General features: G+C 33.4%; 1 protein-coding gene across 1 annotated transcript in view; it reads left to right on the plus strand.

Moving 5' to 3' along the window:
- Window positions 1–19,012, plus strand: part of LOC137420542 (WD repeat-containing protein 1) — a 185,664-nt gene that overhangs the window by 92,787 nt on the left and 73,865 nt on the right. Inside the window, exon 10 of the mRNA XM_078772558.1 lies at window positions 18,789–18,948. Within this exon, the coding sequence (XP_078628684.1) occupies window positions 18,789–18,948 (160 nt within the window). The remainder of the gene's footprint in view (window positions 1–18,788; window positions 18,949–19,012) is intronic.

Consider the following 19,012-nt stretch of genomic DNA (forward strand, 5'->3'; position numbering starts at 1 on the left):
TGATTTTTATTTATTTAATTTTTTTTTATTACCACTAATTAAATTAGCTAATCTGGGTGGGGTGAATAGAAATGTTTTAATGAATTATTAGCTTTGTTTTTTGTAATTCTTGTGAATAAAATGCCCCTAATATTTCTTCCCCATTCATATCATATAATTTGTAAGTCCAAGGGACTGTATCCATTATATCAACAATTTTAAATAATTCATTAGTCCACCTCTTTGTATAACCTTTTTCAAAATGGCTTTTCCATTTGTATATTCTTACCATATCACCAACTTTGAACTTGGGTTTTCTCAAATTAATCTGCTTTTCATATTCTAATTTTGTAAATGTTTCTGATGGTTTTGATTTTGTTGATGAATGAACTGTATTATTGTAATTATCGACAATATTCTGGATTAAATACACCCATTGTTGAGAACCGAGTTGTGTGAATTTTTTATATAATTTCTCTTTCAAAGTACGATTAAAACGCTCAATAGCAACTGCTTTTCCTTCATTAAAGGTGCTGTATAATTTAATACCCTCCCCCTTTAGAAATTTCATAAATATTTTGTTATAGAACTCTGTTCCCTCGTCAGTCCATAACTTCTTTGGTTTTCTATGACTTTTATTAAATATTTGTTGGAAGGCTAACATTAAAGTATCACCCTTTTTATTTTTTAAAGGAACAACCCAAGCAAATCTACTCCTCAAATCAATAACGGTTAAAGCATACCTGTATCCCTTATCATTATTTAGTTCGATTAAATCAGCAGACCATATGTGGTCAGTGTCTTTGGAATAAACCTTCCTTCTTTTAAACTTGGTGATTATAGGTTTGTGTAATTCTTCAGCCAAAAGCTCCTCAGTCTTGATGACATCATTAGAGCCTAATAGTTTTTTGAGGAATAACCAAGACCAAGTTTCAATTTAGCACTTATCATTTCTTTTTACAATAAACCTATCAACTTTCTCTCTCAACATAGGATTTCGTATCAAAGACAAATTATACAACATTTCTCTGTCTGCTTTATGTTTTTCATCCAATATAGTGGTATTGAAGGAGCTCGGGCTCCCACGTCGATCGGAAGAATGGACGCGACAAAAAGCTGGAATTCGTCCGAGTTGCTTTATTCAAACAAAACACTCAGGTACTCTGAAAAGCCCGTTTATCGGGCAGCAATATATATACACACATTGTCCCGGAGCGTTTGCCCAGGAAAGGCGAGAGGGGGCGTGGCCGAGCGTCCTGGCTGCGGCCTGGCAAGTTGAGGGCGAGCCTGCCCGGGCATGCCCGGGTGTCCCGACCGAGGCCTGGCAAGTTGAGCGCGGGCCTGCCCGGGCGTCCTGGACGAGCCCAGCATGGTGATCGCTCCGCGTCCTTGATAGGTGCAAGGCGATTGTGAAAACCCAGCGGTAGCCGCTACAGTATTCCCATAAGCAATATCATGCTTCATACACACTTCATCAACCCAACATTTCTCTGATAAACCCTATTTATAGGTTTAGACCAAGGTTTAGGATTGTCAGCCTCATCTAATCTTTTATCCAAGTTTGTTCCTGGACCACAGAAAGAATACCCTGGAAGGTGTAATTCCCCTGGAATTCCAGTTGTTGTAAATTTACTTCCTGACAGAAACTTTTGTATGTCTCCTCCACTTTTAGGAGAGATGAATTGGCACTTTTTAGAGCCACACACTTGACATATTCCTTTTTGATAAACTCTATTATTTTTAGCTTTAACATAAGAGATATTTTTAGATTTAGTTTTCTTTTTACATTTGAGACAATAACTCATATTTATTTATCAGAAAAATTCCGACAGAGTATCAAAACCTTTTTGGTTTTCAACATATACATTTCAATCTTTATTAGCGCTGAGGAAGCGCCTCTAGCGAATGACTTCCAGCCAGTGTAACGCAAATTCCTGTCACAGGAATTCTGAGATCATATAAGTGTGACGTGGCAGTTCCTGATTGGTTCGTGTTGGGGAACCCCTTCTCGCTGCCGACGTGACGTAAATTCGCGCACGCGCACTGGTGAAGCGCGAGATTCGGCCCAATAACAAAAGTGGATATGTCAAATCTTACTCGATCCCATATTACATGTACTTTCATTGCATACAAATTATACTTCCTCCTAGAAATTCCATGCCCGAACCTCAGCGCAATCCAAGAGGATTCACTTGTTTTTAAAACATAAAGAATCCTTAGGAATGCCTTCACTCTCTCCTCCATTTATTTACAAATAAAAACTAACTAAAGTCAATAACACCAACATCATCAACTATATGACCTTTTCCTTCTTCTTCTTCTTCACTTTCTCGTTTAAATCTCCTCCCTGAAATTGAAGACATTGACATCGTTATTTTTAAAATCATTATCTTAGTAAGAGTCATTAATTCTTTATTTTCCTCTTCAGTGCGTTGAGATTGATTTATTTGCTGTAATACACTCAATCTTTTACGAATCTCACTGATTTCCATCTTTTTATATTTTTCCTCCCTCTCTCTTTGCTCCGCTCTAGGCTAACCCCCGCTCTAGCAGGGAACATGGCCTTAAAATGCATGTTGTGTGTGTTGTTGTCTCTTTGCTCCCCCTCCTCCTTCTCCCTTTTCTCCCTCTCCTTTTTCTCTCTTTTCTCCTCCATTTTCTCCCTTTCCTCCTTCTCCTTTTTCTCCCTTTCATCCTTCTCCTCCTCCTTTTTCTCCCTTTCCTCCTTCTCCTTTTTCTCCCTTTCCTCCTTCTCCTTTTTCTCCCTTTCCTCCTCCTTTTTCTCCCTTTCCTCCTTCTCCTTTTTCTCCTTCTCCTTTTTCTCCCTTTCCTCCTTCTCCTTTTTCTCTCTTTCCTCCTTCTCTTCTTCAACTCCTTCCTCATCCCTTGCTACCCTTGAGTTTGAACCCCAAAGAATATTATACATATACTCATCTGGATTTTGAGATATTCTTGTATCAATAATTATTTTTCTCATAATAGGATACCAATAAGATTTGTTGATGATTTCTAAAAGAGTTTTATATTTCATAACTTTGAGAAGTTCATTTTTATTTAATATTTTAAACAAGTCTCTATTTGTGGGTTTAGCAATATCAGTATAAGGCCAGTTTTTAATGACAAAATTTCCATGTATATGCTCCAAATCATAAGGTATGTAATACCGAGCACCCTTTTCTTGTAGGTATCACTGAATACAAAAATTATAATTCTCTTGTAGTCCTTTTCCTGCCATTTATGTATCAGAAATATATGTGAGATTAATATTATGACAGGTAATACCACCCCATCTTCTCACTACAAAATCGGTTTGTATTCCTCGGCTTTCTATCCTTATCTCATTACCTTCCTTCTTTGTCATGCTAACCATCGCTATACTATCATATATTTTTCTTTTCTTAAAATCATGTATTTGTTGTTTACTAATTGTACTTCCACATAAATCCTTATCCTCACCAAGCGGATTATATTCTTCTTTACGAGACTGATTCAAATCATGTAGGTCTTCTAAGTTTATTGAAAAATACCAATTATACCCTAAATCAGGCATATCATACCCCCATTTATTAATTCACATATTAACCTGGCTGACCTCCTCTCCAGACACACTCCCACCCGCAACCTCCGCTCTGCTGGTACCAACCTCCTGACCCCCCCCCCATCCGGACCAAATTTAGATCCTGGGGGGACAGGGCCTTCTCCATCGCTGCTCCCACCCTCTGGAACTCGCTACCTCACACCATCAGAGACTCCTCCTCACTCACCACATTCAAAACATCACTCAAGACCCACCTGTTCAACACTGCATTCAACATTTAACCCACAGCATCTAACCCCTGACTATCTCCTCTCCTTCTCCCTCCTTTGTGCTTTGAATATTTCCCTATTGATTCTTCTTTTTTTGCAATTGTCTTTATGTTTTGCTATGCATTATGTTTTGCACTCTGTCAAAGCGTCTTTGGGCTTCCTGAAAAGCGCTATATAAAATAAATGCATTATTATTATTATTAACTATATGTCCTTTATAAAATTCAATTGTAAGCAGGTAGTTAAATTCAATGAGGAAAGGTGTATGGTCAGTATAACCAGGTGTTGTGGTTGTAAATTTTACTTGTTTAACAAAACATGCTGTTTTCTTTAAAAATATATATTGTGATAAATCACTGAATCTAATTAAGTCATTCGCATCTGTAGGGTTTGGATAATTGATTAATTTATAAGTATTCTTCATATTAATATTTTTACTTGTACTATATTTTTGTCGTTCAGCCTGTGCCTTTGTATAATAATTTGATAAATCAATATCCTGAGAGGATTCTCCAAAGATAGAACCATCTTTTCCAACATAAGTCATTTATATTAGATTAAAAATGACATCATAAAAATTTTCATTATTGTTGAGTTGAAATAATACATATAAACATAATTGACCACAACATTTCGAATTAATTTCTTGAACTTGAAATGTTTGATAAACACCATTCTGTAAGAATTGTATTACTTCAAAAGGTGGTGGCATACCATAACTATCAAAATAATATTTATCCTGACTATTATGAATACAAACCCAATGAGAACCATTCTGTGTCTAAATTCATAATAATATTTTTTGTATTCTTGGACAACTTTGTTCATTCATCTCTCATACAGATTACCACGTTATCAATTTTTAGTTTTTTACAATACTTAGCTAGTTCTATATTTGACGTTGTATTCTTTCCAAATTGTTTAAACCATTTATCCATTTATTTATGAGAAAGATACAATCCATGACCCCGTTTAGTTAGTTTAACACCCGCTTGAGCGATAGAGGAAAGCATATCTCCAACCAACAATCTAGCTTTTTCAGGTAGACTTTCAAGTTTTTGAGCAAAATCTACAATTACACCACTTCCACTAATTTGTTTCTCCAACTCCTTGTTATGTCTTTCCAATTCTTTTTGAGCTTTTAGTTGAGCCTTCCTTTCGTTATCAGTTTTTACCGCTGCTGAAATACCACCAGTCAATGCTCCCGCCGCACTTAAACCAGCAAATAAAGGAATTAGAAACGGGAGAAATCCTCCTCTTGACTCGTCTATTGAATATTTCTTTAACATAGGTTTTGTCATTTTAATTTTAAGTGAACCAGTATCATTTAGTGTTTTTACTTGTGTGTGTGTGAGTAAAACATCAATTCTTACAGCTCCTTTTCTTTGAATTGTATTAACATTAATAATACGAGGCTTTTGATTTTGAATACAAGATGTTAATTTATTAAGATTGATTTGATTAACATATACCCCTACCATTTATTTATGAGAAAAAACCTATGTGATATTAATCATAACACCATTATCTGTATTAATCTGTAATTTTGTTTCTTCCAAAAGCAAACAATATGTATTAACCTCTTCACGCTCCCCTCTTTCAATGTATAGAGAAGTGTCCACTCTATTAGTCTTTATAGTTTCTTTTTGAGAACTCAGGTCAATTGTGTAGATTGTATAAAGTTTTTGAAACGCAACCATATCCAAAATAGGGTTATTATTACCATTACTTTCACACACCTTTTGGTAAGACTTATAGGCTTCCGCATAATCATTTTTTTCCCAATCAATTTCCAATCTATCTCGCGGATAAAATGTTCCATCAAGAGAAACCCGAAGTTGTTTCACCTTAGCATTATCACACAGCGCATTATTCTTATTAGTACCGTCCTCTCCATCTGTTTAAAAAAAAAATGAGCCAGAGGTATCGTGGCTTTCCTTGAAGAACACCTAAATTCCAAGTGTAGGTAGTGTGTTCCAGTTTAACGTGTTGACATCTTCTTTTAAGGTATGATACATTTAGTGGGGTCTTTGAGTTAAGTCTTTTATTTAACATCTCTTCCGTTTTAAGATTAGGAGTATATTCACTGATATACCAACACAAATCATTAATAACAAATTTATTATTGTCGCCAAAAGCATTTTCAGCCCCAAAAAGCAACCTATTTACATTATCATTCCTTTGTAGTTGAAATCTAATTTTAAGACCATACAAAACTTTATCATAATCACAAAATCCAAATATACCTTTCAGAGGTACCGCTACGGTAAAACTATTCTCTACTTTTGTTTCATCATTATACATTGACTTCCTTTGACTATAACCAGGGTCAGCATTTGTTCCCGTTGACATATCAGGAATAAAACCTTCAACAGATCCCTTACCCATTCTATCACTAAACGAATATAGTGTAAATTTCATCATTTCAGATGTAGCAGAGACCTAATCAACCGCTTCAACCTCTTGTGTTCCAATATACAGGCGAACACTATCAAACATTTTCCAGAAAAAATCATTTACGAGTGTAGCATTAGTGTTATTCGCAGCCTTCGTGAATTTAAATTTACACAGCAAGAAACTATCAGCGAGATTCAAGTAAGTTTGTTGATTATTTATTTCAAAACTTTTTGTTCCATTTGAATTCCAGTCTGTTCCTGTTATAGCATTTACCTTAAAATAGTCTTCCTTTTTCGTGGAGTTTGAAATGATAATTGTATCATCCAAATCATAGATACTATCAATCGCTTCCATACTTGTATTTATATGGCATTAAAATCGTTGAAACCCTGACCCAAGTATTTTCATGATTTTTTGTCGTTCTTGTGAAGACAGTTGAGTTTTGCCTTTTTTTATTTCTTTGATTGCTTGTAATTTATGAGACTCCTTTTGAGCATCTTTTATACTCTTTATAGCACCCGCTACTTTTCCCACGGCAGAAGCAGTTGAACCAATTAGGTCTTTATGTTTAAGAATGGTTGAACCAATACCCATAAGAGTATCAATTATCCCATCTCCTTTATTTCTAAATTGATGTCCCACACCCCATTGTCTCTTTGGTTTATAGTATCCTCTACCAAGAAACATACCTTCACCCTTATAGTATGGTGAAAGGAACATCCCATCCCCTGTAATTATTTTATATTTTCCCAACTCGTGTTTTCTCACAATAACCATTATTTATTTATCAAAAAAAACTTCACGAAGGTGAATTCTGATGGATATAATTTCTTCATTAAAGGAGATCATACGATTATCTTGATCGGTTATCCTAAAATTTACTCTGTATATGGTTTTTCCTGACAGGTAAATAGACAAGATTTTTTGGTTCCATATTGAATTTATAACCAATCGGTGTTGAGTATGCGCTGAATGAAAATATTGTATTTGTTCTTATTCCATCGTTATAAGCACCATCAATCAAATCACAATGAATTAATACCGAATTTATACCAGAGGATATTTGAATGACATTATCACTGTAAAACGTCCCGTTAGTTTCAATCTTTTTTGAAGAGAAACCCAATAGCTCTCTGAACGAATTTTCAATCATGAAATCAACTTTATAATTATTTTTAAGTTTAATAGTTGATTTTGAAGTGTGTTTTTGAATATCTATTACAATATTTTTTGGTTCATCACCTTTTTCTTTCATAAGGCGAGAGACTTCTGAAGATATTTGAGAAATCTCGTAAGCTCCGGGTGAAACGGTTATAGTTTTATATCCACTTCCTGGATTATAACTAAACTTGTTGTTTTTCTCTGTGATATTAAAAAGGGTATTGTAAGTCTCCATTGACAACAAAGAAGCCTCATATTCTTTTGTGGGGTCAAGTTGTAGTGGGTAAGGGAATGAAGCTGTGTAATCACTTGTTGTGAAATTAAACCTAAGAATTGTGCTTCTCATCTTATTTAATATCTAATAAAATATCTTTGTATTGACATTTATTAATTATTTTCATATTCATCAACTGATCTAAAATGGCTGAGGATTCATTAAAACAATTGTTGTTTCCAGCCTTCTTACTACCTAACAACAATAATAGCCAATTAACTAATTGTGCTGGGTCATTTGGAAGAAAACTAACACCCGAACCAAGCTTACTTAAAGCATCAATAATATGTTTCTCCTTCTCATTCTTCTTCCTTTTACCAGCAACAGAAACTCCATAATCAAGTGCATTTAGCAACTCAATATACTCTCTATCTTCCTCTCTTTCCATATCAAGTGGTTCATCAAAATATTTTGAACCGCTGAATCCGGAGTTTGTTAGAAGAAACATTAATCTTGGAGTTAATTCAACATTTGGTTGAGCAGAACTTAAGAACACGAATTTATCATTAAATTTCAATAACTTTTCTTTCACAAGATAGTTGTTGGAATGAGACCTGTTGGAGACCAGGTTCTTCTGTTGGAATGAGACCAGCTCTGGTTTTTGAATCTGCTGAATATTCATTGTTTTGTAGAGCTTCCACAACATAATTAGGGGGTTGATTTACCTCCTCCAGTTTCCGAAATAATCCTTCATCATCATATTCTAATTCTCCAAGTTCTTGCTCTGTCATTTGACTAAAATCTTTGAGCATTTGAAGTTTTTTCGGAGTAAATTCTACCGTGGGAACTGGAGGTGAAATCGTTTGTTGAGTTTTTAAAAGTGGTTTAAAAAATTTCTCTTTTCTTTCAAAGGCTTCTTCACCAGTTAATTTCTGTCTCCGTTTCTTCTTTATCTCTTCCTGTTGCTTTACAACTTTTGAAACCAACTCTTGATGTTCGTTAAACTTTCTTGCTCTTTCTTCGGTATTCATCTTCTGTATTTATTTATTGAAAAATATCATTTAATGAATTGTAAAGGTTAATGGGAAAATTTTCCTTTTCTTCGTCATTATAGTAAATGTGTTGAAATAAATCCTTTTCTTTAAATATTTCATCAAATTCTTTATTGGTATTAATACGAGTTGTTATTTCTTCTTCACTAATACTTGTATCTCTGCTTTTCATACGTTTGCATTGAGTCTCCTCATCGATATCAAAACCGATTGATAAAATCTTAACTCCATCACCACGCAAATGTTTAATAATTTGTCTCATTCCTTCAGGATTAGTTTCTATAATCCCAAGACCATTAGATTTTACTTTATTTAACTCACTCTTACAATGTGAATATTTTGTAGAACCAAGAGAGACCTCCTCAAATATTTGACCTTTGTTCCTCAATCGCATATGTTCCTCCATTGAAATGTAGTAATAATCTTTCCCTTCTACTTCTGGTCGCATTGCTCTGGTTGTAGTACCTACAAAACGAATCATCGGGTGTTTTTAAAAAAAACTTACAATCTTTTCATTTTTACTATTCAAGAGTTTAGATTTATGAAAGTTCTTTCCTGAAGCAGATTTACCCACACGATTAATAATAATTGTTGTCATTTATGTGTGTAAAATATCAGTTAGTATCTCATCTTGTTTCACAACAATATATTTATATTTTTCAATCGTGTTTCATATAATTTTCAAATTCTTTTTTACTACCTAACGTAGAGCAATTATCTCTCCAAAAATTATTTACATCTATTGAATTTAATTTAAATAAAATAAAAGTATTAGCATTGTTTCTTATTGAGCGCTTTTCATGAAAATATGACTGACTAAGATAAATACAATTACAAGAAGAATGTCTCCCTCTTGTATAGTAGCTATCCATTACTGTTTGGTTTCTCTCATTAACACAATCATCAAAGATGACGAGGTTCTTTTTTGATTTATCTAAATCTTGAGGTGAAGGTATATCATCCGTATTATCACTGAGAATACAAGTTATGGGTTTTGGTTTCGATTTTGATTTCTGTGTATCACAAAATAATTGTATTATATCTTCAATATTATAATCATTTAGTTTGTTTTGAAGTTTAAATAAACCGATAATGTCTTCCTTTTTAAGACCCGCATTAAAACCCTGTGAGAGTAGTTGATACTCGGGTTGAAAACTTGACTTTGTAAAAATTATTAAATTATCATAATCTAAAAAATTAGGACCAAGGAGCATCTTTAAAAGTAAACAGGTTTTTCCACATCCGCTTGAACCAACTATTAGACATCTCAATGAATTTGGAATGTTTTTATGGTTATTAAATTTTATCTTATTTTCCCAAACGGGTAAAAAATCATTCATTTATATATTTGGAAAACAAGTCATCTAACTTTTTTTGAGCTATTTTAGAAACTATATTTTATCCTGAGTTCGGGTTTAATTTCAAAATAATTCATTATTTTATTTATATAGTATCTTGTATTAACATTTCCATTAAAATTATTTTGAATAATAAATATCATTAAACCCTTATACATTTCCTCAATACAAATAGTCTCTTCCCTTGAAAGAAATGGTGTATTATCATCACAATACTTAACATTCATCTCTCTTATTAATCTTGTAAAGTAATTCATTTTTGGTTCTAATTTAAAAGAGTTATATATATTTTAATATTTTTTATTATCATTAATTAAAATTAAATCACAGAAAATACATTGTTTAGATGAACCCTCATTATTAAGCCCTATTCTATCACAAGCCAGACAATTCTCTAATTTATCATATGGAGAGTCTGGAAATTCTAAATATCCTTCATAACTTATCATATTTATATGGTAAATTTTTACTTAAACTAAACGCAAGTTTATTCATTAATAAATACGATGTTTCAAAGCACAAAAGACAAATTTCAATCAATCTCTACTTCGGTGAAAGATATAGAAAAATATGTTAAAGATGTTAAATTGAACAAAGATAAATATGGGAATTTTTGGGTAAAACAAGTTATGGAAAATAACATGAGCCCCTCTATTTCATTTAAAGGAAAAGCTCTAACTATACCTGGAAAGACATCCATTAAAGTAAATCTAACAAAAGTTTCTCCTCTACTCCTGGCAATTTATTCAAAGCTTGAAAAAGTGATCGATCGCGATACTTTGAAAAAGAATGATAAGACCATCAACAATACTCGTGGAGAAATTTGTATTTACTTTAATAATCCAAAGGGTGTAGATCTAAGTAAAATGAATGATGTTAATATTTCTGGTGAAATGTCATTTCGTTCTATGATAGTTAGAGATTATTTAAAGATAACTTTTGATATTAAAAATGTAGAGATTGAATCTGTTAATGAAAGAAAGTATATAGATATTGATGGGAATATTTTTCCTGCTAATTAAATATGAGTCATTACAGCAGTGAAGATTTTACTATTTTATTGAACTCGGACGATAGTGATGATAGTATTTCATTGAACTCAGATGATAGTTATGATGCTAATAGTTTGTGCTCAAATGATAGTTATGAGAGTAGCTTTATTGATGACTGAGTATGATTCTGAGTATTCATGTGATAGTTATGACTCAGATGATTCTGAGTGAAAAAGTGTTTTAGTTTAAGTATAGTTTCATATATAAAAAGCCTGTAAAAAGGCACTTTCTTCTATAAGTGTTTTACTTTAAGCACAGTTTCATCTTTAAAAAAGCCTCTAAAAAGGTGTTTTACTTTAAGTATAATTTTGCTATATAAATATGATCAAAGCAACGTATTGCGACATTTGTGAACAAGAATATAAACAATACAAAAGACACCTTAAAACTAACAAACACACATTTAATCTACTTCACCTACTATCTCCTATTCAGAAGGAAACAAAACACTGTTCTGCCTGTAATAAAAATATCCTCAAGAAAGGCTTCGAAATACATCTTAAAACAAATCAACATTTATCAAATTTTATCACAACTAAAAACTCTGATGGCGCATTCAATTTTGGCGCATTCAAAGGACATATTAAAATAAGAGTCTAACTTCAAACCTCCTGAACCAGAGTCTATAGTTGATGCTGTAGAAATAGTTAAACCTGCTGTTCAAACGTTGATTGAAAAAACACTAAAATAAATGAAACCACTTAAATTTTATATGGGAGTAAAATTAGAAATGACAAAGGACGAAGGAGTTATAGATACACCATACATGAGAACTGAGCCACACTTTATATCTTCATATCAAGATTTTAAAACATCAGGAGTCTATGATGAACTTATTAAACAAGAGCAAGATGTGGATAATTCAATCGTAGGAAGTGGATTCAATATAGGAAAAATTATTTACATAGACATTCATATTCTTAAATCAGATCCTCTAAAAGCTTCTTCTTACATTGATTTACCCAGTGTTATCAAAAATAGAAAAGCAGTTATCAATATCAAAAATAAAGACAATAAATGTTTTCTCTGGTCTATTCTAGCACACTTACATCCTCCACATTTTCATGATGAAAGAGTATCTCATTATAAAAAATATGAGAATACATTAAATACGAAAGATCTAAAGTTTCATATGGCTTTAAATGATATTCCTAAATTTGAAAAGTTGAATAATTTATCAGTTAATGTTTATGGTCTAACAGAAACAAACAACATTCAGGTTTTAAAGCTTTCTGACAATTGTAAACAAACTCATATTAATCTTCTATATTTTAATTCAGAGGAAAATTCACATTATATATACATCAAAGATATTGCTAAATTAATAAAACCACAAGTATGTAAAATAACAAATAAAATATATATTTGTTTGCATTGTCTTAACTTCTTCCATACACAAGAAAGATTAGATAAACATTCAAATTATTGTGGTGAACATAAATCAACGGCAATCAATATGCCTAAAAAAGGCTCAAAGATCACATTCAAAGATGAAAAGAAAACAATCAAACATCTGTTTGTAATATATGCTGATTTTGAAAGTATTCCAGAAAAAATTGATACTGCTTCTCCAGATCCAAAAGAATCATACACAAATAAATATCAAAAACATACTCCTTGTGGTTTTTGTTATTATATCAAATCATCCGGTGGTGGTGAATATAACAAGTTAGAGGTGTATAGAGGCTCAAATACCCCAGAGGAGTTTGTGAAACGACTAGAAAAAGACTGTGTTCGATTAACCAAGATAATGAGAGAAACCAATAAACCAATGTCCTTGACGAGTGAGGAGAAAAGGGAATATAGAAAAAACAATGTCTGTCATATTTGTGAGGAAAAAATTGGTAAAGGTTTAAAGGTTAGAGATCATTGTCATCTCACTGGTAAATATAGAGGTCCGGCTCATCAAAGTTGTAATATTAATTATAAACTCCCCTCTTTCATTCCTGTCTTTCTTCATAACAATGCTCATTATGACACGCATCTATTTATTAATGAACTTTCAAAGACATCTGGACACATTTCAGCAATTCCTAACATGGATCAGAAATACATTTCATTCACAAAAACAATTCACACATCTCCTATTACTCATATCAGATTTCTTGATACACTTAAATTCATGGCAAGTCCATTGGCTAACTTGATTCAAAATCTAAAAGAGTTTCCATGTCTTTCAGAGTATTTTTCAGATAAAGATTTATTAACACAAAAGGGAATTTACCCCTATGACTATATGGACTCATTTGAGAGATTCAATGAAACACAACTTCCTTTAAAAGAAAATTTCTATAACAAATTAAACAACAGTCATATATCTGATAAAGATTATGCACATGCACAAAATGTTTGGGAAAAATATAACATCAAGAATCTTGGTGAGTATCACGATTTGTATCTCAAAACTGATGTGCTTTTATTGGCCGATGTATTTGAAGCCTTTAGATCTGTTTGTCGCACTGGATATGGATTGGATCCTGCTCACTACTACACAGCACCTGGATTGGCTTGGAGTGCGATGTTGAAAATGACAAAACAAGCTTTGGATTTGATAACCGATGTTGATATGCTTTTGATGATTGAAAAGGCAAAAAGAGGTGGAATTTCACAAGTCTGCTCGAGTAGATATGCAAAAGCAAATAACAAATCTTCCAAATTATGATTCAACGAAAGAGAGTTCTTACTTGATGTACTATGACGCAAACAACCTGTATGGCTGGGCAATGTCTCAGGCTCTTCCTTATGGAAAACTTAGATGGGTAAAGGAAAAAGACGACAAAAAGGTTTTACAAGATGTATGTATCTCTACACAAAAAGAATTGGATAAAGAAAAAGTTGGTTATTATTTTGAAGTTGATTTGAAATATCCAGAGGAACTCCATAACCTACACAAAGATCTCCCATTTGCTTGTGAGAAAGAAAGTCCAAAGAAAGAATGGTTGAGTGATTATCAACGATCGTTTGATATCGGTGAATCAACAGAAAAATTACTTACTACATTATATAACAAGAAAAATTATGTTCTACACCAAATAAATTTGCGACAATATTTATCAAAAGGTCTAAGAGTAGAGAAGATCCATAGGGTTCTAAAGTTAAATCAAAGTCATTGGTTAAAGGGGTACATTGATTTTAATACACAAAGAAGAACAGAGTCAAAAACAGATTTTGAGAAAGACTTTTATAAATTGATGAATAATGTGGTGTTTGGTAAGACTATGGAGAATGTGAGGAAAAGACAAAATATCAGACTAGCAACATCTTGGGAACAAGCATCAAAATTAATTAATAGACCGAGTTTTACTCGAGCTGAGGTGTTTACTGAGAACTTTTGTGCGATCCATTTGATTAAAGAGAGTATTGAAATGGACAAACCTATTTATATTGGAACATCAATTCTTGATTTATCAAAGTCATTAATGTATGATTACTTTTATAATAACTGTATTATAAAGAAGTTGTAGGAGTTGTAGGAGTTGTATATGGATACAGATAGTTTTATTTTGAAAATTAATACTAACGATGTTTATTCAGACATGAAAAGGGACATTAATATCTATGACACGAGTAATTATAGTCCAGAGAGTGAGTTGTTCTCCTCTAAAAATAAAAAGGTGATTGGAAAGTTCAAGGATGAATTAGGAGGAAATGTCATGAGTGAATTTGTGGGATTGAGGTCAAAGGCTTATGCTTATAAATACATTGTGAATAACATTGAAAAGACTGATAAGAAGTTAAAAGGTATAAAGAAAAATGTTATTAAAGAAACAATAAACTTTAAGGATTATTATAACTGTTTAACAACAAAGAAAGAAGAGTTTAGAAAGATTAATGGAATAAGAAGTTATAAACATCAATTATATACAGAAGAGATAAATAAGAAAGCATTAGGAGCTTTTGATGATAAGAGGTTTATTTTAGAAAATGGAATTGATAGTCTCCCTTATGGTTATATAAGTATATAAGTATATAAGTGATAAGATATATATGTGATAAGATATATATAAGTGATAAGATATACATAAGTGATAAGATATATATAAGTGATAAGATATATATAAGTGATAAAATATATAAGTGATAAGATGTACATAAGTGATAAGATATATATAAGTGATAAGATATATAAGTGATAAGATATATATAAGTGATAAGATAATGGGGTTAGGGATTTTAAGGGCCTACCGCCGCCTTTTTTATGAATATATAAATGATAGAACCAAGTATCAACCAGACTAAAGAGTGGAGGTGTAATCAACCTTGGTATATAAATGGAAAACATAACGAATGTGAAAAATATCAAATAGGTATAATTGAAGAGGCAACTGGTAAAAAAGTTCACAAAACAAATAAGAGAATTAATTTAAATACCGGTGAGTTGGGTAAAAAAGATGGAAATATTTTTGAGTGGACGGAAAACTTTGATGGTTGTCAGAAAAAATATATACTTTAATTTAAAAATGGTGTGTGGCACAGGTGGCACTCAGACGAGAACATTGAGGGAGGTTTATCATTTTATCTCAGCTCAGTTAAAATATCTTGATAAAGAACCAAACTCAAACATATTCTTTGTTAATGTATTAGATGGTGATGGAAGTTGTAGGAGAATTAAATTATTTCCCACACATAAACAAATATTTGTAGGGTCGTTGTTTGAGTGGGTCAAAGATGATTCACCAGATGATATTAAGAGCAAAAGGTTAAAAGGTCCATAAGGTCAGAAGGATCACAGGTCCACAAGTCTAGAAGGACCATTGTTTGAGTGGTCTAATGAACAACATTAAGGATAGGTGCTATAGACAAAAGGTTCATAAAGAACAGGGGTTCACACAGAAGGACCATTGTTTGAGTGGTCTAATGAATAAGGATAGCATGTCAAAAGGTTAGAAGGTTCGTAAAGAACAGGGTGCGAGAAATAGAGGTGTTTAGGGGCAATGAGGAGAGAGGAAAATTAACATGTAAGTGAATGGGGATTTGGGGTGTCCCAGAAGCAACATTTCTCATCTACTTATACCCGACTGTGAAGCCAATCATCAAATGCACCTGTCCGAGTGTCCGTACATTTTGCCACGCCACCTGTGATATAATCCTGTTGTTGACTTCTTGCTGCGACAGACAATGTGACATGGTTCTTTCAACAAATAAATCACCAAAGTGTAAAAGAAACTCACCAGATTGACATACTGAGTTAAGAAAGTAAACCCGTCAAGAAAAAAAAAATATTCCATATTAAATGCCAAGTCTGTGTATATATATATATATATATATATATATATATATATATATATACAGACTTTGCATTTAATATGGAATATTTGAATATGGAAAAAAAATATTCCATATTAAATGGAACACATTTGTATCGTGCCAAGAGTATACAACAAAGATTGTATAGTGCCAAGAGTCCAAGCTGGAGGTGGTGGGGTGACCGTTTGGGCTGCTTTTCATGCAGGGGGCAAAACTGACCTGGTTGTTCTGAATGGAAACCTGAACCAGTTCAAGTACAGGGCCATTCTGGAAGCAACATTGCTTCCATTTGCTCGTGCATCCTTTTGAGGAAACTTTGTCTTCCAAGATGACAATGCACGGCCTCATCGTGCTCGCATGATCCAACACTTTCTTGCTGACCGTGGTGTAGAGCATATGGAGCGGCCTGCCATGTCCCCGGATATGTATCCGATAGAGAACTTGTGGGCAGAATTAATGAGTCAAATCGACTACTTGGTCCAGCAGCCTCTGTGCGTGAATTGCAGCAGGCTATTGTCACTGCATGGCAAGCGATTCCTGTCCAAACCTTGGCAAATCTCGTGAACAGCATGCCTCAACGTGAACGTGCTCTCCTGAATGCTCGTGGGGGTTACACGAAGTAAATGAACTGTAATTTTACTGTCCGTAATCTGTCATAATTTAACTTTTGTTTTTGTTAAAAAAAATTCTGGCTAATGTGCAAAATAAAGAGATACTTCTGGAAAACGTACAGAAGTTTAACACAGTACTGTCCATGAATTGAGTTCGATATCAGTTTACATCACTTTCAAGGATCAATTTATTTGTTTTGAAATGTCAAATGTGGTTTTTGTTTCTTTTAAAGGTCACATTAACAAAATCTAGAATAATTTCAACATAATTCCAATGAACTTTTGGTTCTAAGACATCTTGAAAAGTAAGTTCACCCCCACAAAAAAAATATTCCATATTAAATGCCAAGTCTGTGTATATATATATATATATATATACATATATATATATATATATATATATATATATATATATATACATATATATATATATATATATATATATATATATATATATATATATATATATATATATATATATATATATATATATATATATATATATCTATAATTCCAGTAATCTCTGTCTGTACGTTTGTACGTTTGTACGTTTGTCTGTGACCGCTGTTTCTCGACAACCACGGGTCCGATATACTTTTAACTTGCCAGGTATATTGCTGGGGACCCGAGGATGTGCCTTTTCAAGGTTTCATATTAATCGGACAATTACTTACCGAGCTATGTCCAAAAAACGATTCAACCAATCAGAGAGCAGCGAACGATCGCGTGTGCCGAACGTGGCGGGCACACTCTGCCTCGGATGGCACATTTGAGAGCGTATTCATTTATTTCACGTTTGCAAACTATGTTGGCGTTAAACTATGTTTTACAACTAATAAAAACGAATTTGCGATTCATTCGCTTTCCTGCGCGTTTGTGTACGCGATGGCGATTTCTTTACCAAACTCCGGAAGCCGTTCGCTTTGGACCGAACCATTGCATGTAAATAGAGGGGGGGGATTGTCACCACTCGCAAGCCGTTCGCTTTGGACCAAACCATTTCATGTAAATAGAGGGGGGGGATATAATTTTAGATATAGATATAGTACGGGCAATGCCCTAGTATATATATATCAGGCATAAACTGAGTCAAGATGACATGAGAAGGCGACTTGATATGTGCAGTTGGGTCACTGACACGATGGAGCGGTATCCAAACTGGATCAACCTGATGTGGTCGCATGATGAAGCCCATTTCCACTTGAACGGTGCCATATCAATAACCACAACAAAATTTTCTGGGGCGGGTGTGGGAGGGGGGGGGGGGGCAGAACCACCTGAGACCTGCAGGCAAGTTGGACAGAACTTTGGATTCAGGATCAATGCTTGTCTGAATACATCGAGAACGTCAATTATAAGGATTTTGCGTAAATGCCAATTTCAGACCTTGGGCTCTCACTATCTCTAGCAGTGACTTACTGCAATAGCAATCGGTGATATAAAATACCGTCATAAGCTTTCAAGAAATGTTTGGTTCACGTTCCTGAGGTTTCTGTTTCTTTGTAAATAAACGTATTCAATTTGTGTCACTCTTTTTGAAACGCCCTGGATATCTCTATATATTACTCGATCTTTTATACAAAACACTTTTTAATAGAAAACCACAGCATCATTCAACTGAGTTAAAAAAAATCTCACACAATGTGTTGATTTGAACATTGCACTCTTTTTATCCATGTAAAAATACATTGTTTTCTCCTTGTGCCCTTGCTTTTCTTGCAAAAGTACATTAATGGCCAGAAAATACAAATGCCTTTTAACTGTGGAATAAAAAGAATTAACCAGGTTGACGCAGCATGGGCATTTGAAATGTTGTTGTGACATGGCAAAGAATCAGTATGTTTAAGGTGTGTCCATGAAACACTGAAACTGGTATTTCCTGCACTGGAGTTACCTTGACTGCTGCTTACACCAATGGGATCCAGAAACAGGTGCTTGTGAGCCTTTTGATGGGAAAGGACACACAAATCAGGTGTGTTCAATCGCAGTGGAGCACAGCAAGAGAGATCTCGTGTCTTGCAGTATGGACGACACTTTGCGCTTCACAAATATGAACAGCAAACGATTCAGGTGAAGCATTGCAATGTTGAGTTTTATTTATAAAGGTGCAATGTTTACAAACGTGGGTTTTTAT

Source organism: Myxine glutinosa, chromosome 2 (assembly GCF_964187855.1).
Source record: "Myxine glutinosa chromosome 2, kmMyxGlut1.1, whole genome shotgun sequence".
Classification (NCBI taxonomy): Eukaryota; Metazoa; Chordata; class Myxini; order Myxiniformes; family Myxinidae; genus Myxine; species Myxine glutinosa.